The sequence below is a fragment of the Mus musculus genome, chromosome 12 (genome assembly GCF_000001635.26).
Source record: "Mus musculus strain C57BL/6J chromosome 12, GRCm38.p6 C57BL/6J".
Classification (NCBI taxonomy): domain Eukaryota; kingdom Metazoa; phylum Chordata; class Mammalia; order Rodentia; family Muridae; genus Mus; species Mus musculus.
The window spans coordinates 115454437-115479507 of record NC_000078.6 but is presented as its reverse complement, the minus strand read 5'-3'; the positions used below and the strand labels follow the sequence as shown (position 1 = coordinate 115479507).

General features: G+C 38.4%; 1 pseudogene, 2 gene segments (V, D, J or C) and 1 further gene; 3 read left to right on the top strand and 1 right to left on the bottom strand.

The window, feature by feature from the left end:
* Window positions 1–25071, top strand: part of Igh (immunoglobulin heavy chain complex) — a 2751187-nt gene that overhangs the window by 530447 nt on the left and 2195669 nt on the right.
* On the bottom strand, window positions 2606–2990 carry Gm9236 (predicted gene 9236; annotated as a pseudogene).
* Window positions 10876–11177, top strand: Ighv8-9 (immunoglobulin heavy variable V8-9). The segment is given in 1 exon segment: window positions 10876–11177. A coding segment is annotated over 1 exon segment (302 nt).
* On the top strand, window positions 18077–18509 carry Ighv1-62-3 (immunoglobulin heavy variable 1-62-3). The segment is given in 2 exon segments: window positions 18077–18122; window positions 18205–18509. Coding segments are annotated over 2 exon segments (351 nt in total).

The window sequence follows — 25071 nt, the reverse complement described above, 5'->3', positions numbered from 1 at the left end:
TTGCTATGCTTTTAAAAAATGTTCTTCATGACACTTAAGCTCAGAAGAAAGTCTATGATGGATGCAATTAATGAGTCTCTTCATCTTAGACTCAGGGTGACTCTTCAGACAAGGACAAAAATTAGTCACATATTTACCAAAATACCACAAACATAGTCTCTAGAACACATAATGAAATTCTTCTCCACCAACCTCAACAAAGTCTTCCATATTCCTTCTTGGATAGTCCATTAAGCCACACTTAAAGGATTCCAATGCTTTCTACATCCAATGTTCCAAAATCCACATTCTTCCAAACAAAAGCATAGTCACACATATTAAAGCAATACCCTTGTCCATAATACCAAACTTCTGTCTTATTTAGGGTTGTAGCCCAAACCCAGTTTGACACTCCTATTCCAACAGGGCACACCTTCTAATCCTGCTACTCCCTGGGCCTAGAATATACAAACCCTCATAATATACTTTACAGTATTGTGGGAAAAATGTCACAATCTGGCAGACAATGGCTGACATACATTGGATATCTATTCCCATCCAGAAGCCTATCAGTTGCTTCCTCTATGATTAGTGTTACATTCTTCCCTTCTGCCTTGGCTTTGCCTGACAGACTGGCTTTCACAGAAGTAGGGAAATGGCTCCTGACATAAAACCACATTAGTGTAATTCCTATATAATGGACAAAAGTAATACTAAATGACTTTTCACAGAACTCATTTATCAACTCAATTTATGCATGTGCTAACTAAGGTAGATTCTGAGGTTATATGCTAGTATCTAGTCCCATAAATGTGTTTCTAGTCTCAAATTTCTTGAACAGAATACCAATAGCTTAGGCTCTAAGCTGAAGAACTGACAAATGGGAACTCATACATTTGCAAAGCTTCTGTAAGGCAAAAAACACTGTCAAGAGAATAAAATGGCAACAAATAGACTAGCAAAAATATCTCTTTTAATCCTGCATCTGATAGGGGGATAATATCAAAATATACAAAGACCTCAAAAATTAGACTCCAGAGAACCAAATAACCCTATTAAAAATATGGTATAGAGCTAAACAAAGTATTCTCAACTGAGGAATATCAAATGGACTAGATGAAATTGAAATGTGAAACAGCCTTAGTCATCAGAGAATTGCAAATCAAAACAACCCTGAGATTGTACCTCACACCAGTCACAACGGCTAAGTTTAAATACTCAGATTTTAGCAGAGATGGCAAGGATGTGGACAAAGAGGAAAACTCCATTGCTGGTGTAATTGTACACTGGTACAAGCACTGTAGAAATCAGTCTGACTGTTCCTCAGAAACCTGACCATAGTAGTACCTGAGGACCCAGCAATACCACTCCTGGGCATAGACCCAGAAGATGCTCCAATATGTAATAAGGGTTCATGCTCCACTATGTTCATAGAAACCTTATTTATAATAACCAGGATCTGGAAAGAACCTAGATGTCCTTAAATAGAGGAATGGATTCAGAAAATATGGGACAGTTATATATTGTAGTACTATTCTGCTATTAAAAATGATGAATTCATGAAATTCTCATGCAAGTGGAGAGAATTAGAAAATATCTCCTGAGTGAGGTAACCCAATCACAAAAGAAAATACATTGTATGCACTCACTGATAACTGGATATTAGCCAAAAAAGGTCCAAATAATCAGGATACAATTCACAGACCCCATGAAGCTCAATAAGAAGGTAGATCAAAGGATGGATGCTTTGGTCCTTCTTACAAGGAGCACAAAATACTCAGAGGAGAAAATATGGAGATAAAGTATAGAACAAAGAATGAAGGAAAGGCCACCCAGGGATGGTCCCACCTGGAGATTCATCACATATATAGTTACCAAACCCAGCCACTTTTGTGGATGCCAAGAAGTGGATGTTGAAAGTAGCCTGATATGACTGTCTCCTGAGAGGCCCCGCCAGAGCCTTACAAATACAGAGGTGTATGTTCACAGTCAACAAGCTTACTGAGTACCGAGTTTCAAACAGAGGAGATTGAGACTGGACTGAACAAGTTGAAGAAGTTTGCAACCCCACAGGAATAACAACAATATCAACCAACATGAACCCCCATAACTCCCAGGGACTAATTCATCAACAAAAGAATAACATGGCTTCATCTGCATATGTAGGAGAGGATGGTCTTGTTATGCATCAATAGGAGGAGAAGTCCTTGGTCTTATGAAGGCTAGATAGATGCCCCAGCATAGGGAAATCAAGGACAGGGAGGGGGGAGTTGGTGCGTGGATGGAGGACAACCCCAATAGGAGTAAGGGAAGGGAGCCTGTGATAGGGTATTTCTGGGATGGAGGTAAGCCAGTAAAGGGAATAACATTTGAAATATAAATAAAGAAAATATCCAATAAACAAAAAGTATTTTCCCTACAAAGAATCTCATCGGCTATATACAAAAAATCTGTACAGTTTTTATACTGAAACTAATGTTGAGTTGTACTTGAATTTCACATTCTTAGCAAAATAATTGCCTGAGTACATAAACTCCACACTTTAGGACTGCCACTTATTCTTAATCCTCCTCCTCTTCATCTTCTTCCTTCTTCTCCTCTTCCTCATCTTTGGTTCTTTCTTCTACTTTGAGATTGTTGGCTTACTAGGACTCTTCTTTTCCTATTGCACTTTTGCCCTTGGCATGGTTTGCTTCAATTTCCGTTTCACACTTCTATTTTAGTTTAGCTGCTTTCTGCTCGTATTGTTGCTTATCTTTAGCAATTTTCTCAGACCACATCTCAACCAGTTTCTTTGCAGTTTCTCCAATAGACAGGACAGGGTGTTCACTTTTGATCTTTGGGCACTGTTCAGAGCAAAACAGAAAGAAGGCAGACATGGGTCTTTCCTGATCATTTGGATCTTTTTTTCTTTCTTTTCTTATCACCTTTGGGAGGAACATAGTTCTTCATTTCCCTGTCATTACAAACTTTGTCACTCTTGGCCAAATCTTTAAACTTATACTTTTCCTTCTACTTTTCTTGGAGAACTCGCCAAAGGAGTCCCACAAGTCTTCTTCTTGTGCTCCTCCCTGTAGGTCTGCATGAAGAAGGTGTACAAGAACATTTTACCCCATGCATGAAGAAGGTGTACAAGAACATTTTACCCCATGCATGAAGAAGGTGTACAAGAACATTTTACCCCATGCATGAAGAAGGTGTACAAGAACATTTTACCCCATGCATGAAGAAGGTGTACAAGAACATTTTACCCCATGCATGAAGAAGGTGTACAAGAACATTTTACCCCATGCATGAAGAAGGTGTACAAGAACATTTTACCCCATGCATGAAGAAGGTGTACAAGAACATTTTACCCCATGCATGAAGAAGGTGTACAAGAACATTTTACCCCATGCATGAAGAAGGTGTACAAGAACATTTTACCCCATGCATGAAGAAGGTGTACAAGAACATTTTACCCCACAGCTTGCTGGGGTCACCCTTGCCCATGATGACGGCATGGTGTCTACCTGCCACAACCTCCACTGAGAGACTTCCTTCCCCAAGCTCTGGGGAGAACTGGTTTGGTGTCACTCCTCTAAACCTAACCTCAAAGTGAGATTTGACAGAGCTAGGTGAAAGATAAGAGAGGTGAGAGTCACTAGAGTGCATTATATACATGTATGAAAATTTCAAAACGGAGAGCTAATGAATGAAAACCAAATGAAGAAATAAACAATTAAAATGTTTTCTTTTTCAAATAGAATTCTAAGTCCTTAAAAATTCCTATAAAGACTCTTACTGGGATCAATCGCTAAGGTATTTGTCTCCCTCTGTGAGCAGAATGTGAACAAATGTTATATAATACTAGAAGGCCTGTGGGTCAGCTCTGTTGATTCACATGAGGCGATACATGAGAATCTGGCATGGCTGTGGAAGGGGGATTCTGACACAGTTCCTGTCCCTGGAGCATTGCTAGCCCATTGATTCCTATATTGCCCATGTGTTCTGATGACTGCTCTTGGCCTGAAATTGATCTACACTTGACTACTTTACTTTCGATCTCTCTTTCTGGTGAATATACTTCCTCTCATTACTCAGAGCAAATCACTCCACAATAAATGAAACAGATGTGCTTCTCAGGAATGAGGAATAGAGTTGGTTGTGAGGCTTTGGAGGACAAGGAAAAGGATTTCTGCTTGGCATTTAGGGACATGGGAAAGGATCTAGACAACATAACCCCAAAGCCATAAAAGCCAACATGCTCCTTTGTAGAAAGAGTTCATTGACTTGAATTTGGAAACGTGAGGAGATACATGTACCCTCCCATCCAATGAATGCTGAATTAATTTGCCAGGATGAACTTGGACATATTAAGGATAGAGAGTGAAAGTGGTCTCAAGATTAAAAGGCATGAATAGATAAAAAAGGAATTTATAAAATACAAGCAAATGACAGATTTATTTTATAGGAGAAAGACTTGTATATATCTAGAAACAAATAACATTTGAAGGAGATTAGAACTAGGCTATGGAATCTTTAGGATGAGGAAATAAAGATTAAAAAATTTCAAAGATGATGTCCATGCATACAGAAAGCTAGTAGTTTGTTTTCCTAGTTACTTCTAGGATTCAGGATGACAATGACTAGATATGATGGAGCACTTGATCACACTCCTTGCATCCACTACTGTGGCCCAGAGTCACTATTGAATTAGAGGCACTCTCATTCCCACCTTGCTTCAAGACCCACCTCATGTTCATGTGGACCTCTGCACTGTGTGACAATGGCTCATGACTATTGGGAGGTGAGAGCTTCTTCATAGCTCCTCACATTCAGAAAGAACCTATGTGCCCTGAAAGAAAGGAGAATTAGATCTTTACAAAGTGTTTAGCAGTTACTGAAGAATCCATCAGAATGTCAGTTTACCCATTCAAGAACTGAAGGAGAGCTCTGCCAACACTAAAATGGAGATTTAAAGACACATATAACAGGTTCCCTGTGTGCACAGAAACAAGTCCCTTTGAGGATGCACAGGACCCGCAGGGGGTGGTGTAGATTCAACTTTCACTAAGAAAGAAACAGTAACAGGTGCAGAGGAAGATCTGGAGAGTGAGAGTGAGGCAGTCCTAGGAGACTCTGAGGCTTCCTTTCCAAATATCACACACTTCAGTGACCATACAATATATGTGATGGAGCTCCTGTGGCAAGACTACCAATTTAGGACAGAAATAGTTCTTTGTTAAGTAATTGTGCATATGTTTTATTCATTGCATATTAACCTTATTTGAAGGCCATAAACAAATTACATATGCAAATGACAGAATGACAGAGAATTTCAAACATGATGTGTCAAATGTTTGGTCATCACTATCATAGTCAGCTACATCTGTAAATCTATCTGTAACTTCTTTCCACTGGCAGGAGGGATTTTCTCAGTTGGAAACTATGACTGATTGTGACTTGGGAACACGGCTCTTCTTGTTCCATTCACAATGTTGAACCAATGCAGCTCTGCTGGGAAAGTGTAGTACACCTTTGTCCCACTGGCACATGAAAACCTCAGCTCAGGGAAAGGAGAGGGGGAAATGCTGGGCACATTTTCACAGCCTGGTCTTCCTTACATTTTATTTTCATCACTTACTTTTCCGTATGTTTTCCCCTAAACTGTTTTTTTTTTCTAAATTAGTAATATTAAGCCTCAATATATATGTTTCTTATGGAGTTGGGGAAAAAAGGATTCTGAAGTTAGTGAAGAGGTGACTTTATACCATATTAATACCAAATACATCAGAATATAGACAATCTTCCTTATAATCTCTGGATTCCGGGGTCTCCTTTATTGTTTACAGCATTCCTGGCACTGGCTTCTTCAATCTCCTGTCTTGTGTTTTTGGATGAGAGTTCTTCAATCTGATGTGATGTTCCAGGTTTGTGATAAATCCATCCTCCTTTTCAGATTTACTCTTAGAACATTTAATTAGCTTATCAAAAATTAGTGGTCCACTGTTAAAATTTTTTGAATTCCAGGTTACTGGGGATACACCTGAGATTCCTAACAGTTTCTGATAAGAGATTCACATTCTTTTCACTGCCAGAATGTGATTTGCACCTCATGAGATTAGATTCTGTCTCTGGTAGCAGACTTTCCATGTTATCTAAAGGAATGTCTGGTTGCTGCTGTACTCTGTGCATGTTGGGATCCTTTTACTCACAACATCCATATATAACATACCTACCTGACATGAATCCCATGATAGTACAGTCATTTTATTTTTTAAAATGTATTTATTTTTATTAGATATTTTCTTTATATACATGTCAAATGCTATCCTGAAATTTCCCTATGCCATCCCTCTGCCCGGCTCCCCTACCCACCCACTCTATCTTGTTGGCCCTGGCATTCCCTTGTATTGGGGCATATAGAGTTTGCAATATCAAGGGGTCTCTCTTCACAGTGATGGCCGACTAGGCCATCTTCTGCTACATATGCAGCTAGAGATATGAGCTCTGTGGTTACTGGTTAGTTCATATTGTTGTTCCACCTATAGAGTTGCAGACCCCTTCAGCTCCTTGGGTGCTTTCTCTAGCTTCTCCATTGGGGGCACTGTGATCCATCTTATAGATGACTGTGAGCATCCACTTCTGTATTTGCCAGGCACTGGCATAGCCTCATATGAGACAACTATAACAGGGTCCCTTCAGCAAAATCTTTCTTTCATTGTGCAATAGTGTCTGGGTTTGGTGACTGATTATCGGATGGATCCTCAGGTGGGGTAGTCTCTGGATAGTCCATCTTTTGGTCTTAACTCCAAACTTTGTCTCTGTAACTCCTTTCATGGGTATTTTGTTCCCTATTCTAAGGAGGAATGAAGTATCCACCCATTGGTCTTCCCTTTCCTTGATTTTTTTTTGTGTTTTGCAAATTGTATCTTAGATGTTCTATGTTTCTGGGCTAATATCCACTTACCAGTGAGTGCATATCTAATGACTTCTTTTGTGATTGGCTTACCTCACTAAGGATGATATCCTCTAGATAAATCCATTTGTCCAAGATTTTCATAAATCTGTTGCTGAGTAGTACTCCATTGTGTAAATGTACCACATTTTCTGTATCCATTCCTCTGTTGAGGGACATCTGAGTTCCTTCCAGCTTCTGGCTATTGTAAATTAGGCTGCTATAAACATAGGGAAGCAAATGTTCTTATTACCTGTTGGAACTTCTGGGTATATGCCCAGGACAGGTATTGCTGGATCTTCTGGAATTACTATGTCCAGTTTTCTGAGGAATCTCCAGACTGACTTCCAGAGTGGTTGTACAAGCTTGCAATCCCACCAACAATGGAGGAGTGTTCCACTTTCTCCATATCCTAGCCAGCATCTGCTGTCACCTGAATTTTTGATTTTAGCCATCCTGACAGGTGTGAAGTAGAATCTCAGGGTTGTTTTAATTTGGATTTCCCTGAGGATTAAGAATGTTGAACATTTTTTCAGGTGCTTCTCAGCCATTTGATATTCCTCAGTTGAGAATTCTTTGTTTAGCTCTGAGCCCCATTTTTAATGGGGTCATTTGAATTTCTCGAGTCCAGTTCTTGAGTTCTTTGTATATTTTTGATATTAGTCCCTTATCAGATTTAGGATTTGTAAAAATCCTTTCCCAATCTGTTGGTGGCCTTTTTGTCTTATTGACAATGTCTTTTGCCTTACAGGAGATCTGCAATTTTATGAGGTCCCAGTTGTCAATTGTTGATATTACAGTGCAACCCATTGTTGATGTGTTTAGGAATTTTTCCCGTACCCATATCTTCGAGGCTTTTCCCTACTTTTTCGCTATTAATTTCAGTGTCTCTCATCTTATGTGGAGGTCTTTGATCCACTTAGACTTGAGCTTTGTACAAGGAGATTAGAATGGATCAATTCGCATTCTTCTACATGATAATCACCAGTTGTGCCAGCACCATTTTTGAAAATGCTGTCTTTTTTCCACTGGATGGTTTTAGCTCCCTTGTCAAAGATGAAGTGACCATAGCAGTGTGGATTAATTTCTGGGTCTTTAATTCTATCCATTGATCTACCAGTCTGTCACTGTACCAGTACCATGCAGTTTTTATCACAATTCCTCTGTAGTACAGCTTAATGTCAGGAATGATGATTCCACCAGAGATTTTTGTTGTTGTTGTTGTTGTTGTTGTTGTTGTTATTGTTGAGAATAATTTTTGCTATCCTAGGCTTTTTATTTTTCCAGATGAATTTGCAAATTGCCCTTTCTATCTCAGTGAAGAATTGATTTGGAATTTTGATGGGGATTGCATTGAATCTATAGATTGCTTTTGGCAGGATTGCCATTTTGAGTATATTAATCCTGCTGATCCATGAGCATGGGAGATCTTTCCACCTTCTGAGATCTTCTTCAATTTCTTTCTTCAGGAACTTGAAATTCTTATCATACATATTTTTCACTTCCTTAGTTAGAGTCACACCAAGGAATTTTATATTATTTGTGACTATAGTGAAGGGAGTTGTTTCCCTAATTTCTTTCTCAGTCCGTTTATCCTTTGTGTAGAGAAAGACCATTGATTTATTTGAGTTAATTTTATATCCAGCTACAGCACTGAAACTGTTTATCAGGTTTAGGAGTTCTCTGGTGGAATTTTTGTGGTCACTTATATTTACTATCATATCATCTGCAAATAGTGATATTTTGACTTCTTTTTTTACCAATTTTTATCCCCTTGATGTCCTTTTGTTGTCAAATTGCTCAGTACAGTCATTTTCAATCCAAGTACTTGAGAGTGTCTGTAGGATGGATTGGTAATTCCACCTTAGTTATTACATGTTCAGTCTGCAGTCCCCACTTAAATGTGATGAACGTGCAGACCCAGAAATACTTATGGCACTGATTAGAAAAAGTAAACGCTCAAGTTGAGTTGGAAATAAGCTTTCTTTGATGAGTACACCTGAGTACAGGAATTTTGGAAGCTGTAAAGAATATCAGCGAAATAATGTAAGTGAAAAAGTGAATGTGACCCCAATTTAGAGAAATATTTTCTAATTTTTGAGCCCACAGTGCTTTATGTATAAATATTTATAAAATCTTGTTTGAATATATTTGTGTATATAATTTTTTGTATCATGATGGTCATATCTCTGTCTGCACATTCATGATCTTGGACCAAGAACTACTTCAAGCACATGTGAAAAACTCAGGGACAATGTCTTCTTTCAATGTAGCTTATATCACATTTTTATGCCTTCCATGAACAAAGCATGTGAAACTCAACATCTGTGATCCTGATTAGATATGATAGTCAGTCTTTTGAAGAGTCTCTTGTTTTACTTTCTAATATTCAGGAACCGGCAATACTTGTTTTTCTGGCACTCTGGTCCCTTCATCCAAAGCTGGCTACTTAGTCTCTGTGTCATACATTTCAAAATCTTTGCCTTCTGTGGGCCCTTCCTCCTCCCTGATGAGGATGTACATGATGATCTTTGAGTCTCATGGAGACACTGTCAGAAATTCTTCTATTTCAAGATACATAATTTACTAGTAGATAAAAAGCCATGTTAACATTGACAACCCCCTGGAAAAGGAACCCAATTGTTAGTGCAGGTCTTATTGTAACCTTACCCTAAGGGTTCAGGTCTTTAGACATTAATCAGCATTCTGGGATTGTTTTCTATTTCTTGTGTTATAAAACTTTGTACTAAGATGTTAATTTATTGTTTGGACATACCTTGATATTTTGATCTTTCAAACATCTGAAAATATGAAGATGTTTTATTCATTAAAGGAACTTGATTGATTTTGGTGTAGACTTCTTTAATGAAATCAGTCATCTACTCAAGCATGTTTTCCATATATTCAATCACGCCAACCAACCACTGCATAAACTTATCAAAGTTTGGCAAACCTTATTCTCTCTAAGTTCTAATACCTCAATACTGATAAGAATAAAGAGGAATAATTGTGTTTTAACATTTCCTAAGGCATTGAAAAAATACTGTACAGTTGTGTGCTGTGCCTTCCAGAATCTTCTGACAACTGTGCCTCCTTCCAAGATCATCAGCAACTGAGAGAATTGAATAATTTTCTCCATGTTTAGAGTTTGTGCTTTCTCCTGCTGATTTTAAAGTTGTCACAAATACAGGTTAATATAATGGTGAAGCTACTGATTGTTGAATAAATGGAAATCTCAAATATGTGAGCCAGGAATTTGACACATCAATAAAGTCAATTAAATTACTCTCTTTCAGGGAATTATAGTATTTAAAATTGCCAGCCTAGAATGGTATATACCCTTACATTATGCAAGAAGTATACAATTACTGTATCAATTTTGTGGAAAAAGAAATAGTGGTAAGACACACACAGAATATCATCAAGGTAGGAGTAAAATCTCCCCTTTGAGTCTCATCTGTCCTCCATGGAAATCATATGGAAGTGATTCTTACATGAGTGAACAGAGTCTGGGCCCTTTGTGTTAGAGAGTGAGGGTCTCTCTCAAATCTACTGCATCCCAGCATCACTCAACAGAGGAGTTGTGTACTGAGAAACCTGGCCTTGTGTGTTACATCCTCTCTGTGGGAAGCAGAAATGAACTCTCTTGAGGACTCCTGCATCTCCCATCATAGATTCATACCTCTTGAGTCCTAAAACTTAAGTATATCATCAGAGGCAGCACCTGAGGCAGGAATGCAAATCTCTCCTGTATCCACCCAACCTTGGGTTGAAAAGCCAAAGCTGGGCCTGTTTACCTCCTAGTGTGCAGACATGGACAGGCTTACTTCCTCATTCCTACTGCTGATTGTCCCTGTCTGTGAGTGCCAAAGTTCCCTAAGAAATGAACTTTTCTCTCCTCATCTTTTCCAAAATTACCTTCTCTTTTTTTCTTTTTCTCCACAGATGTCCTATCCCAGGTTACTCTGAAAGAGTCTGGCCCTGGTATATTGCAGCCCTCCCAGACCCTCAGTCTGACCTGTTCTTTCTCTGTGTTTTCACTGAGCACTTTTGGTATGGGTGTGAGCTGGATTCGTCAGCCTTCAGGGAAGGGTCTGGAGTGGCTGGCACACATTTATTGGGATGAGGACAAGCACTATAAACCATCCTTGAAGAGCCGGCTCACAATCTCCAAGGATACCTCCAACAACCAGGTATTCCTCAAGATCACCACTGTGGACACTGCAGATACTGCCACATACTACTCTGCTCGAAGAGCACGTTGTTACAGCCTCAGTTTTCAACTGTAAAGTATTTCAGGCTGGTGTTCAGCTCTGTTCCTTCCTATTATATCATAAGAGGGTATGGCCACAGTTTTCCTCTTGCCTGTGTGGTTTCCTGTTTCCTCTTAGGTTAAGAGCTTTCTCATCCTGTTATTCACCCTAGTTCCTTATTAATATGTTCATAAATGAATCTGTCTGTGTTTTTTTAAGCTAATGGATGTTTGGTGCCATACCAGGTCGTTCAGAGCTTTGATTTCACTCAGTCTTAGGCTTCAAATTCCCACAGCAGCAGCGTCTGACCAAAGAGAAAACCATGTTGCATCATTTTGTAATAGAATCAGAGTGAGAAGAAGTGAGCCAGTTTCCAAACACAATCCTATCCTCAAATGAACTTGGTATTGTAAATGGTGGCCAGTCTCTTAGGTGGTGTTCATAGCCATCAAATATAGACACTTCCAAAAGGAACAGCTATTGGTTTGTGATCAATGAAAATATGGCCCAATCAGAAGAGAAGGGAAAAATCATTCACTGTGAAAGGGGAAAATAGAAAATGGTGTAAATCAATATGTCCATTTAGTCAAAGAAAGCTCCTGCATAGACATTTGCACCAGATCAGCAAGTATTATGTTCCTCATATTAGTTTAACTTAGGAGAATAAGCTTATGTTATCTATATATAATCTTATGGAGCCTGGATATTTGTGAATGGATTATATTTTAAGAGGAGGATGTCTCTGTAAATCCACACTACTTAAATAGGCATGCAATTCTGTAACTTATGTGAGCCACCAGCATCTAATATACTGGAGTATGAAGTACAGCATTATAGACATTATCCAGCATATCAGGGGTTCTGAAATGTCAAGATAAAACCATTTAGCTCCCTGAATTGCAGGTATAAGTGTTTCTTTATAGTCAGAAGTCATTGATTTCCTGAGGATGCTGCAATGTGAACTGATAATTCACAGGATATCACATGGATTCAGACCAGTTATGGAAAAGAGAACATGCATTCAATTGATTCCCCTCTTTCTATGCTTCAACATTAGGTGTAGCCAATTTGTGAAGCCGAAGTTAGAACACAATATGCGTGAATAATCTGTATTTATGTAGAATGTATTTATGTTTAAATATATGTATATATGCTTATTTAAATGCACATGATAACATATCCCTACACATAAAACAAAAAATGGGGGAATTATACGGGAGTACTTCACACAATTATTTAAGTCAAGCTCTTTTCATTTTAAATTTTTAAAATTTGGATGTCAAGGAACGCTTTGAGTATCTAATGGCACTCTACAACTAAGTATATTCATGCCTAGGTGAAATGTAAGAACCAACTTACAGGTATATGGCATGGTCCCTATCAGATATTAATATGCAGAAAAAGGCATGATTGTTTTTTCTTTTTTTTTTTCTGCAGGATGCTGAAGGAATGTGCTATCTGCCAGAGTGGAAGGTGAAACATGCTGACACTGGGGAAAAGAATGATGCTGATTTTGAGATTACAGACTGCTCTGCCAATGATGATAGGGAAGCTGTATTGAGCCTATGACTCTGATTTACCACTTTTATGTCCAAACATACGGGAAGGCCCAGAAGTTGTTTTAATGGTAAACAACACTAAGTTGATGGATATGCCTGCTGGAGGAAATTTCACTATCAGTAGAGAAATTGATTACCAAGAATGCAGAACTGGTGTCTCTGTATGCTTTCCAAAGTAGAACACTATTGAATGTCTGAGAGTATCTCCTACTACATTGCAGGGAAAAGATCTTGACTCATGAAAGATGCTTTAAATGGTGTTGGAGTAACTTTACCCACTGGCCTAGAGGGTATGAGATATCAGGCACCACCGTATTTTCTGCTTTGTGAGATGAGGGAAATGGACAAATATCATAATTCCCTGGAAATGATGTGTGGGGAATAAGCCTGAGCTTTTTCAGCACCATAGGACTTACTTAAAGATTTTGGACTGGTTGGAATATAGAGGAGTGGCTAATATGACTAGTTAAGCTATGGTCCCCTCTTCTCACTTTCCCTCCCCTCATCAGCTTTGTGTGCTGGACTCTGATGGACTCACAGGTTATCAGCCAGTGTGGAGAGCCATGAGCAATCGCCATCATGAGCCTCCACTGTGCCTAACTGGTAAACAAGTAATGTGCGCAGGTGTAAGAGTAAATTCGTGCCAAGTCACTGCCCATCCCGGGGCGTAGTAGTGGGGTGATGAGTGAGCAGCTAATCAGGAGCTGACACGTCACACGGAGGGTATATAAGCAGCACCATTTTCCGGTTTTGGGGTCTTCCTTCAGATAAAGCAATAAAGCTTTGCCTTGGAAGAATCCAGTTGTCCAAGTGAATTCTTGCTGGCGAGATACTAGCTCAGGATAAGCCAGGACATGTATGGAAGTTGGGTGCTGCCTTAGATGATGTGAGTGCTCAGCCTGAAAGATCAAGTCCAGCTTGATATGGAAGGGCCTATTGCAACATGTGTTCACGTGCCTTATGTCCTGTTATTAGGAAATATTAGCATTATTCTAACATCTGAAAATAATACTTTTAATGTGTTCTTGTGTTGGCTGTAATTTGACTAATTGTGTTTTAAAGCTTATTCTAATCATTCTGTAATAGTTTTTACAACAACCTCCTTTTGTGATGATTCCTGCAAATATTACTGAAGATTGGTTTGATGACAAGGGTTTACAGGTAATTGAAGAGTTAACAAGGGTGTTGGCCAGGCCTAAATGCATGACTGGTTTATTATGGCAGGTGTTGTAGCTTTGATTGTTTTAATACCCAGTGCTACTACAGCTGCTATTACCCTATCCCAAAGTGTTCAATCAGCTCATTTTTTAAATTATTTATCCAGAAACCTTTCCATGGCATTGCATACTTAGGAAGATACAGATTATAAGTGCCATAGAAATTAGATGACCTACTTGCGGTGGTTAACTTCCTCAGGGAAGAAATAAAGGCATTAAAATGCAAATTATATTTGGATATCATGCTAATTATTAATGGATTTGTCCCATGTCAAAAAATATTAATGATACTATATAAAGTTCAGAGAATGTGCAATCCCACATGCAAGGTGTTTGGAATCATGCGAATTTATCTTTAGACTTATTAAAATTACATCAGGAGGTTATTAAGTTAGAAAGATCAGAGCCTCTACATTTTTATGCAGCTTAAGCAGTTTGAGATCTCCTTGGACATTTGGTGGGTTGTTTCTTTCTTAGCCTGAACTCCTACAATACAGCATCACTGTTGCTATCACACTTGGTGTAGTATTACTTCTCTATTTACTGCTGCCATATGTCCTGTACATGTCACAATTTTTATATCTGATGAGTCAGATGCATGGCCTCCTGTAGGGGTGTAGGGTTTCCTCACTTTCCCCATTTCCACTCAGAACCCACTCCCCATCTCATCCCTCCTCCAATGCTCATGAATCCACTAACTCCTGCTTTCCTGTTCTGGCATTCCCCTAGACTGGGACATTGAGACTTCACAAGGCCAAGGGCATCCCCTCTCATTGATGTTCCACAAGGTCATTCTCTGCTACATATGCAGCTGAAGTCTTGAGTCCCTATTGTGTACTCTGTGGTTGATGGTTTATTCCCTGGGAGTTCTGGGCATACTGATTTGTTCATATTGATGTTCCTCCTGTGGGGCTGTAAATCTGTACAGCTCCTTGGTCCTTTCTCTAGCTCCTCCATTGGGGATCCTGTGCTCAGTCCAGTGGATAGTTGTGAGCCTACATTTTTGTATTTTTCAGGCATGGGTAGAGCCTCTCAGGAGACAGTTATATCAGGTTCTTGTCAGTAAGCACTTGTTAGCATCCATAATAGTATCTGGTTTTGGTAACTGTATATGGGATAGAGCCACTGGTGAGGCAGTCACTGGGTGAGCTTTCATTCAGGTTCTTCTTCAAACTTTGTATTTGTATCTCCTCACATGGTTGTTTTGACATACCTTCTAAGAAAGATCCAAGTATCCACGCAGTGGTCTTCTATCTTCTTGAGCTTCATGTAGTCTGTGAATTGTATAATGGGTATTTTGAGATTCTGGGTTAATATACACTTATCATAGAATACATATCATGTGTGTTCTTTTGTTATTGTGTTACCTCACTCAGGATGATATTTTCTAGATCCATCCATTTGCCTAAGAATTTCATGAATTCATCGTTTTAATAGCTGAGTAGTACTCCATTGTATATATGTGTTATGGCTGAAAATGGATGAGAAAAGCCATTCCTTATTTCTCAGGACAGGACTGAGGTTAAATTCCTTTTGCAGGGAGAGTGTCTGGTAAGGAAAGCTTAATTGGCTAAGTCCTTCAGTAATTTATGTCAGAGGTAAGTTACTGAATGAATATTCCAGAGATTCCCTAAAACATTTGGAAAGTAGATATTAATGCATAATATATTTCTGACCATTGAGGACACCATGGTGTATCAGTTTTTGAAGGAATCAGAGTGAGAAGATGTGAGCCATTTTCCAGACACAATCGTCTCTGCAAAGGGACCTCAAATAGTAAAACTAGTGCACAGACCCTTAAGTCGTGTTAAGAATCATCAACTATAGACAGTTCCAAAAGGAACTGCTAGGGGTTTGTGATCAACGAAAAGAAAGGTCAACTAGAGGAGATGGGAAAATCATTAATATTGAAAGTAGAAAAATAGAAAAAAAATGGTACAAATCCATGTGTCCCTTAGTCAAGGAAAGTTCCTACAGAGATATTGTACCAGAGCAGCAAGTGTTTTGATCTTCATATAAGTCAAACTTGGTAGAATAAACTCATGTTATTTACAATCTTACAGAATTTGGACATTTGTGAATTGAGGATATTATATGAGGATCATATCTACGTATATCCATACTACTTAAGTAGGCATGCACTCCAGTGTATTGCAACCTATGAGAGCCATCAGCATCACGTAAGCTAGAGTATGAGGTAAAGCATTATAGACATTACCCAGCACCTCAGGGTTATGAAATGCCAAGATAAAACCATCTAGATCCCTGGATTGTAGGGATAAATCTTCCTGTACAGAAGAAGTCCCTGATGCTCAGAGGATGCTGCCATGTAAACTGACAATTTATAGGCTATCACATGAACTCTGATCAGGAATGGAAGCTAGAAAATGCATTCTACTGGTGTTCCTTCTATCATGCAATATTATGTACATCTAATTCATGAAACAGAAGTTAAAGTACAATATATATGGATATTCTTAATTCACATAATATGTATTTTTAATATGTTTAAATATACTTTAGATAGTTAAGTACATATGTACACCTAGTCCTAAACAGTGTGATTGGTTTCTCTCAATCCTCAGTTAACACTCCAAATCTATCCTCCATTTGTGATACATCAACTTCTAAACAGCTTTACTATTACATGCCTTGCTCAGAAATAAGAGGACTCTGGATTGGAAAGCTATTCTGGTAGAGATAATGCTTTATAAGTACAGAAATTCTCTGCCCATTAGGTTCTCCATCATGGGGATTTCCTCTCTACCCTCACCCCATTAAATGGATGCACATACAAGTTGAGAAACAGACTGAGTTGAAGAATACAGTTGCTTGTTTTCTGCTTCCTTGTCAACGTGAATTTCTTTTGGGCTGTTAACTTACCTGTGAGTACCACAGTGGTTCTTCCTCATTTTTTTGTATGTGACTACTCCAGTAATTCCTACATGGATTCATGGGGCAATATATAAGAGCTCAAGACTCCTCATTGTACTGCTGCCCTCATCTGCTCTGGTGAAAGGTACAGCCTGATGAAAGCAACAGACCCTGATCTCTCTTGTTTAGACCTTATTACAAATTGGAACTACTAGAGTTGTTTTCAACTGCCACTAGGAAAGAGGATGACTTTGGAAGAATTATCAAGGATAATGTAGAAACAACTTAAATTCAGACACTGAGACACCAGTCATCTCCAGATAAAAAAGAGCCATTTTTCCCGAGGCTGAACCAAGTAAGCACACTCTTTACAACTCATACAACTCAAGTCAGACTGGGCATCTTTATGAGAAATCTCCTTGCAGGTGAGTTCTGGACCAGCAGGGGGCACAATGGGGCCAAGAATTGTCAGCAGAGAGGTGCTGTGTATGTGGAGGGGACTCTGTGTCTTCTGTTGTTTTCTATCTTAACTTACATGTACATATTGTGATTGATATGTAATGTTTCCATGTTCAAACACAGTGAAGATTCTTTGTTAAACACTTCAAAGACATATATATATATATATATCTCATAATGTATATCACATATATTCATGACTTCTTGATGCAATCTTCTGTTGACCCATACATATACATAATTTATTTCTTCTGATAATGCTGCAATAATCAATCATGTGTAAATGTTTCTGAGGTATGTTTTGTTTTCGTCATTTGGGTGATTTTTCTAATGTATAAGATATTGGAAAGGCAAATGTTAATTGTATGTATTGAAAGGAGGCTGTGACTTCTAATAAGTTAGCTATTTTTGAAATTCCCCACCACTATTGCCATCCTTGTAACCACCTGTAAATCCATCTGTCAACGATGTCACAAGTGGGGCCATTGTCTCAAGCTGCAAATCTTTTTAGTGCACAGGCTATAATGTTACATCCATAGCCTCAGCACAAGGTTCAGGGATGAGGTATGGGATGAATTTCCACAAACAAGATGAGGACTTGGGCTTCAGCATCCTGATTCCTGACCCAGATGTCCCTTCTTCTCCAGCAGGAGTAGGTGCTTATCTAATATGTATCCTGCTCATGAATATGCAAATCCTGTGTGTCTACAGTGGTAAATATAGGGTTGTCTACACGATACAAAAAACATGAGATCACTGTTCTCTTTACAGTTACTGAGCACACAGGACCTCACCATGGGATGGAGCTGTATCATGCTCTTCTTGGCAGCAACAGCTACAGGTAAGGGGCTCACAGTAGCAGGCTTGAGGTCTGGCCATATACATGTGTGACAATGACATCCACTTTGCCTTTCTCTCCACAGGTGTCCACTTCCAGGTCCAACTGCAGCAGCCTGGGGCTGAGCTTGTGAAGCCTGGGGCTTCAGTGAAGCTGTCCAGCAAGGCTTCTGGCTACACCTTCACCAGCTACTGGATGCACTGGGTGAAGCAGAGGCCTGGACGAGGCCTTGAGTGGATTGGAAGGATTGATCCTAATAGTGGTGGTACTAAGTACAATGAGAAGTTCAAGAGCAAGGCCACACTGACTGTAGACAAACCCTCCAGCACAGCCTACATGCAGCTCAGCAGCCTGACATCTGAGGACTCTGCGGTCTATTACTGTGCAAGACACAGTGTTGCAACCACATCCTGAGAGTGTCAGAAACCCTGGATGAGTAGCAAACTGCCCTGGGACTTAGGAGACTCAGAGAAGGTTTGCTTGTAGACTTGCTCAGATACAGCCATTTAGATACTCCGTTTTTGTGTGTGTTCCTTAGAGTCCTGTAGTGCTTTTGTCCACTTTGCAAATGGACATCGATTAATCATATGATATTGATTTAGGATGCTCTTAGAGTATGCCATACCTTGTCAATCACCTTCCTCACCTGTGACCATCTCTGTTGACATATTTCATTTGTAATAAAGCAATAAAAAAAGAAACTCTGATTAGGCATGGTAAAAATATCCATGGGGTTTTAGAAACACTAGAACTTCCATTGGATTAGATAGATATAAATAATAATATGAATTTGACCTGTAAAAGCCCACCAACTTCTGGGTAAACAAAACGTCCTTTCAGCATTAAGTCTTATGTGACATCTCCATGCTTTGATTACTCTGCTTGTGTAGTCCCACAGAAGTACTAGGCTCTTAGAATATAACAGGTTTAGAATTGAGAGTTCATCCTGGTAGATTTTTCCTTTGATGAGTATGAGTTTTCATTCCTTATCCTTTATGATAACTTTTGGTTGATAGTTGATTTTAGTTGATATTAGAATGGCTGCTACAGCTTGTTTCTTGGTACCATTTTCTTTCATTCTTTTACTCTTTTATGGCCTTTTAGAGCAGACCTCATCTGAGCCTGGAAGGCTGAGTTGTCACAGTGGGTCAGGCAGGACGATCTGCTCTTCATTCAGGTTTAGGTAAATGTTTGTTTATATTCTTAATTTTGTGTAATATTCACATTTGAAGTAACACTTAAAATTCTGTCAATTTCCTCAATGTTTGTTGTCCTATATCCTTTGTCATTTCTGATGTTTTCGTCTGGATACTGTCTGTCTGTCTTTTCATTAATTTGGCTTAAGTTTTGTCTGTCTTGTTGATTTTCTCACATAACCTGCTTGTGATTCGCTTGACTGTTTTATTGTTCCTTTTCTTTTGGATTGTTTCTGTCCTGTATTTGATTATTTTGTGCTGTATGCTTCTCTTGAGTGTTCTTGCTTTTTATTCTGCCCAAATCTTTAAGGTGTATATTTAGGTTTCTAGTATAAGATCTCTCCAATATCCTTCTTCAAAAAAAAATTCATATGCTTATATTTGAAATGTTGGCCCTATGCTGAGTCCTCTATCCAAGAGTTCTTCACCTTATACTCTCTTCCTTTTGCCTCAAAGTGGGAGCTCCCTCCCACCTTCTCACTCCTCCTGTCTCCTGCTTTCCTAGGTCATTGCATCAATGCAGAATTAGGTTCATCCAGTACCATTGGTTCCAGACAAGGCAGCCCTTTACTACATATGTGCTAGGGGTTTCAGTCTAGCTCATATGTGTTCTTTGGTTGGTGGCATAGTCTCCGAGAGTTGCTGCAGTTCTCCTGTGATTCTCATTGCAGATCTCTAAGATTCTGAGATTTCACCTGGTTAGTTGCTTTGCTTTTCTCTAAGCAGTTTTTTTTTTGCATTAAATATACATCCATTATTGTTAATTCAGTCATATTTCAGCCCTAAGTTCAAAAATGTTTCAGCTTCTAAGGGTCAGCTGTGTATCCTCTGTGATTTCCTTTTTTGAGTTTAATAACTGATTTGTACTAATTGTGATTGACAAATAATGATTTTGTGCTCAAAGTCAGTGAAGATTCCTTGTTAAGCTCATCAATAATTTATATTTTCTTTGTATATTCTTATATATTTTTTGAAAAAAATACATACAATTTATTCATATCCCTGATCCCTTCCCCAAACTTATGACAGCTCCTTTCTCATAAACTCAACAACACAGCCTTTTTTTCTCTCTGGAGAAAGGAAAAATAATGTAAAAAATTAAAGACGGATCAAAAACATTTCAATTAATAATAAATACCCACATGCACACACACACACACACACACACAAACTCTCAAATACAAAAGAAAACTCATAAAACTGCACTATGCAAACATATAGAAAAAGAAAAGTTGAAAAATGCACAAATTGACATGAGAATAAATATGTACAACAATATAGATGAGTTCATTTTTGTTGACCTTTTGTTCCTGGACATGTGTCTGTCCTTAAGTGTGGTTAATAAGCCCAATGATGCTCCATTGGAGAAAACAAATTTTTCCTTTGCCTGTGAGGTTCAGTTTCAGAAACTTCTTTAGAGGTGAGAACTTGTGGCCCTGTCCTTCTCTCACAGGGTCTTCATTTGGTTTGAGTCTGTGCATACCCTGTGTACGCAGTCTCAGTCTCTTTAAGTTCATATGTGCATGAGTCCTGTTATATCTGGAAGATAGTTTCCCTGGAGTCATGCCATTCCTTTGGCTCTTAAAATCTATCCAGTGTTTAAATTCTTTCTCAGAAAAGAGGTTCATTATGGCGTTATTATGTAACCTAGACAAACTAAAATACTTTATACTTTTGTGGCACCTATGAGGACTCTCTGATCATTAACTCACATTGAGTTATCCTGTGACTGGCACTGACATGTTCAATTAATAACCCGTGTCTTCTGGGATCTACACTGTCTACACATGTAGGTACCTCTGTTCAAATATACCTAAGTCAAAATAAAACACAAAGTTCATCCCTGTTCTTTCTACTCGGCTTTCTGCAAACATGTATCTCACATCACCCTAAATTATGACCCACTGCAGATCACTGGAACAATGCTAATAAGAAAACTCCAAGTCTTAGCTGCATATCACAACTTTTTCATAGATTTTCTTTGAATTTATCATTTTTGATAAAAATACTGTATCAGCAGATCTATAAATTCTATATTAACCTGAACATAAAATTATTGCATTAACACATAGATATTCCCAAATATATACTAGCCAAATATTCACTCTTCATTATTTATCAACAGTTTGCCATAGAATTAAAATTATAACTTTTGTCCCTTTTTACTTAATAATGCTCTGTCCTTTACTCCTAGTATCCCAACATTGAATGATCCTAGATTTCATCTTACCTTACTCATAACACTTAACTTTGATTTATACTACACCATTGCCTTATTCTCCATTTACCAACACCACTTCACATTTAAAACATTCTGCCTCATCTATATGAATTCTTTTTATCTCTGTTTTATTTCATCATCTCCTTTAATTATTAGGACCCTAGTGTTTCCTTCCCCTTCTCCCCCTTCTCCCCCTTCTCCCCCTTCTTCCCCTTCTTCCCCTTCTTCCCCTTCTTCCCCTTCTTCCCATTCTCCTTCCCCTTCTTCCTCTCCTCCTCCTCTTCCTCCTCCTCCTCCTCCTCCTCCTTCTTCTTCTTCTTTGTTCTTCTTCTTCCTTCTCCTCCTTCACTTTTCCCTTCTTCCTCTTCATCCTCTTCTTCACTTTCATTTTTAGTTTTCCCTTTTATTGAAAAGAGATTCTTTTGTCATACAATATATATTCTGAATATATTTTGGTTCCTTCCTACTCCTCAGAATTCCTCCCTGCCTCCCTGCACCCCTGTGGATATACTCACTTTCTATCTCTCAGTAGAAATGAACCAGCTTCTAAAAGATAACAACGAAACTTGAGAAACTAAAATATAGCAAAATAAAGGAATACATATTATGTTGTATTTGGACACGAAAACCAAAAAAGAAGAAAAATACCCAAGAACAGGCAAAGAGTCAAGAACACATTAAAATTCACAGTAATGGTCAAGACCCACATTAAAAAAATACTTAGGTAATTATATACCTATCTCTCTCTCTCTCTCTCTCTCTCTCTCTCTCTCTCTCTCTCTCTCTCTCTCTATCTATCTCTATCTTTATCTCTCTCTCTCTCTCTCTATCTCTCTATCTCTCTTTCTATCTCTATCTCTATCTCTATCTATATCTATCTGTAGATGTATATGCTCATATATACATCTACATTATATACATGTTATTCTCTCATCGTCTACAAATTCAACACCCAATTAAAATAGTCAAATAAACAAACTATACGAAAGGTAAAATGAAGCATTTGTTATATGAACTCAGTTGACCCCACTCAGCTTATCTTTTTTTAGTTCCACTCAATACTTTTTATAGTATTCCATTGCCTATACATCCCACATTATAAATATCTACTTGTCTTTTGTTACAAATCTAGGTGGATTCCATTTCTCAGCTGCTGTTAATGGAGCAGCAATAAACACGAATGTGCAATTCATGTATAATATTGTGTAATAATATATGTAGTCACTTGAGTACATGATTGGGAGGGATGGCGCTGATACATAGCACCATTGTTCTTATTTTGTTTTGTTTTGTTTTTCACTATTTTACTGACATTTTCAAACTGATTTCCAAAGTCACTACACTAGTAATATTAAAAGCAAGCAAAGATTACTATTTTTTCTGTATCCATATGCATTTGTTATTATTTATATTCTTGCATATTTTCATCTTACTGAGGTCAATTTGGAACACTAAATTTCTAGGTTTCAGGTTAATTTTCATTAATTATTTAGCTTATTCATTTTACATCATCTGGTTCCTCTCTTACACATTATCTCCCTATCTCTGTTTCCTCTGAGAGGGTGGAGCCCTTGCCTCCCTATGTATCCCACTATCTTGACACATCAGGTGTCAGCATTACTAGGGACATTCTCTTCCAATGTGGCCAGATAAGGCAGACAAGTTAGAGGAACAGGATCCAAAGGAGGGCAACAGCTTGAGGGATATCACCCACTCTAGTTATTGGGGGATTCACAGGAAGACTGAACTGCACATCTTCTTCATAAGATCAGGGGTTCTAATTCCAGACCCTGTATGCCCTTTCGTGGGTGGTTTAGTCTCTGAAAACCCCCAATGTACAGGTTAGTTGATCCTGTTGGTCTTCCTTTGGTGTTCCTATCTCCTTCTGATCACTCAATCTTCCAAACACTTCCATAAGACTCCTATATGTCCATCCAGTGTTTGGCTATGGATCTCTCTGCATCTGTTTTAGTCACCTGCAGGGTGGAATCACTCAGAGAATAATTATGAGAAGATCCTATCTGCAAGCATAACAAGATATCATTAATAGTGTCAGAGATTGGTGCTTGCCCATGGGATGGGTTTCAAGCTTGGCCAGTTGGTTGGCCATTCCCACAGTCTCTTATCCATCCATTGTCTTTGCATTTCTGTCCTTGCATTTCTTGTAGAAATGCAAGGTGTTCTTTCTGGATATAGCAGTTGGCCTCTTCAGATTCCATATCCCTAAAGTAGTGTGTCACTGCTAAGGTCACTCCCATATAGCGGGAAATACATTCTCCCACCACCACTCTGCTCACATTAAGTGGACCAGAATCATATAGAATATCAGGTCTTAAACCACACAGATCACGGATATCCATTAGGGGACTACCATATCAGGACCATCGACCTTCATCTTTCTCCCAATACCGACTACAAGTAGAACATCTAGGACCAGTGTGGTGTATATGGCTAAAAGACACTTGAAAGAACAAAAACAAGAGGGAGGGCTGCACGACACCTCCAAAGCATAGTACTCCAACTATAGCATGCCCTGGATATCCTAACACAATCAAAACACAATAAAGTGATCTTAAATCCAGTCTTGCACAGATGATGTTTGGCCTTTAAATAGCGAATGCATAAATCCCTTAAGAAATATAGAAAAGTACAATTGAACAGATAGAGATCTTTAGGAGGAAATAAATAAAAATACAATTAAACAGGTGAAGGTAATAACTAAAATGATGTAATACATAAAAATGGAAATAGATGCAATAAAGTAAACACAAACTAATGGAATCCTGAAAAATGGAAAACCTATAGAAAAGGAATATCAGATGCAAGTATGATATTTTCTAGTTCTATCAATTTGTTTGTAAAATTCATTATTTCCTTGCCTTTAATATCTGAGCAGTATTCCACTGTGTAAATAAACCACCTTTTTTGTATCCGTTCTCTGGATGTGGGGTGACTATTTTTCCAGCTTCTGGCTATTACAAATAGAGTTGTTATAAACACAGTAGAATACACATACTTTATGCATGGTGCAGAGTTTTATGTATATGTCCAACAGTGTTATTTGTGAGCCTTCCTGTAGAACTATTTCTATTTTTTCTGAGAAAACCGAAGACTGATTTCTAGAGTGGTCATTCCAGTTTTCACTCCAAGCAGCAATGGAGAATTGTTTTCCTAGGCAGCATATGTTGTGTCTAGAGTTTTTGGTCTTAGTCAGATTTATTCTACATTTCACCCTTAGCTAAGGACTATGGTACAGGACCCTTCTACTCATTAGGATATTCTACCTGCTACCATTTTTAATATAGAACAATGTTATGCAGTCTAGAAGAAGTACAAAGACACCAGTGATGTTATACTGTGTCTAACCTTGTAGCCTACAATATCAGACTTCAGGTAAGATGTACCTATTAGTGCATGACTCTTATGCAATGCCTAACAATTTTCATATTGGATTTGTGGTCCTAAATGATCCTAATTGTATTGCGGAAGTTCAAGATTTCAAAATGTGTTATAAATACTTACATTTATATAATAG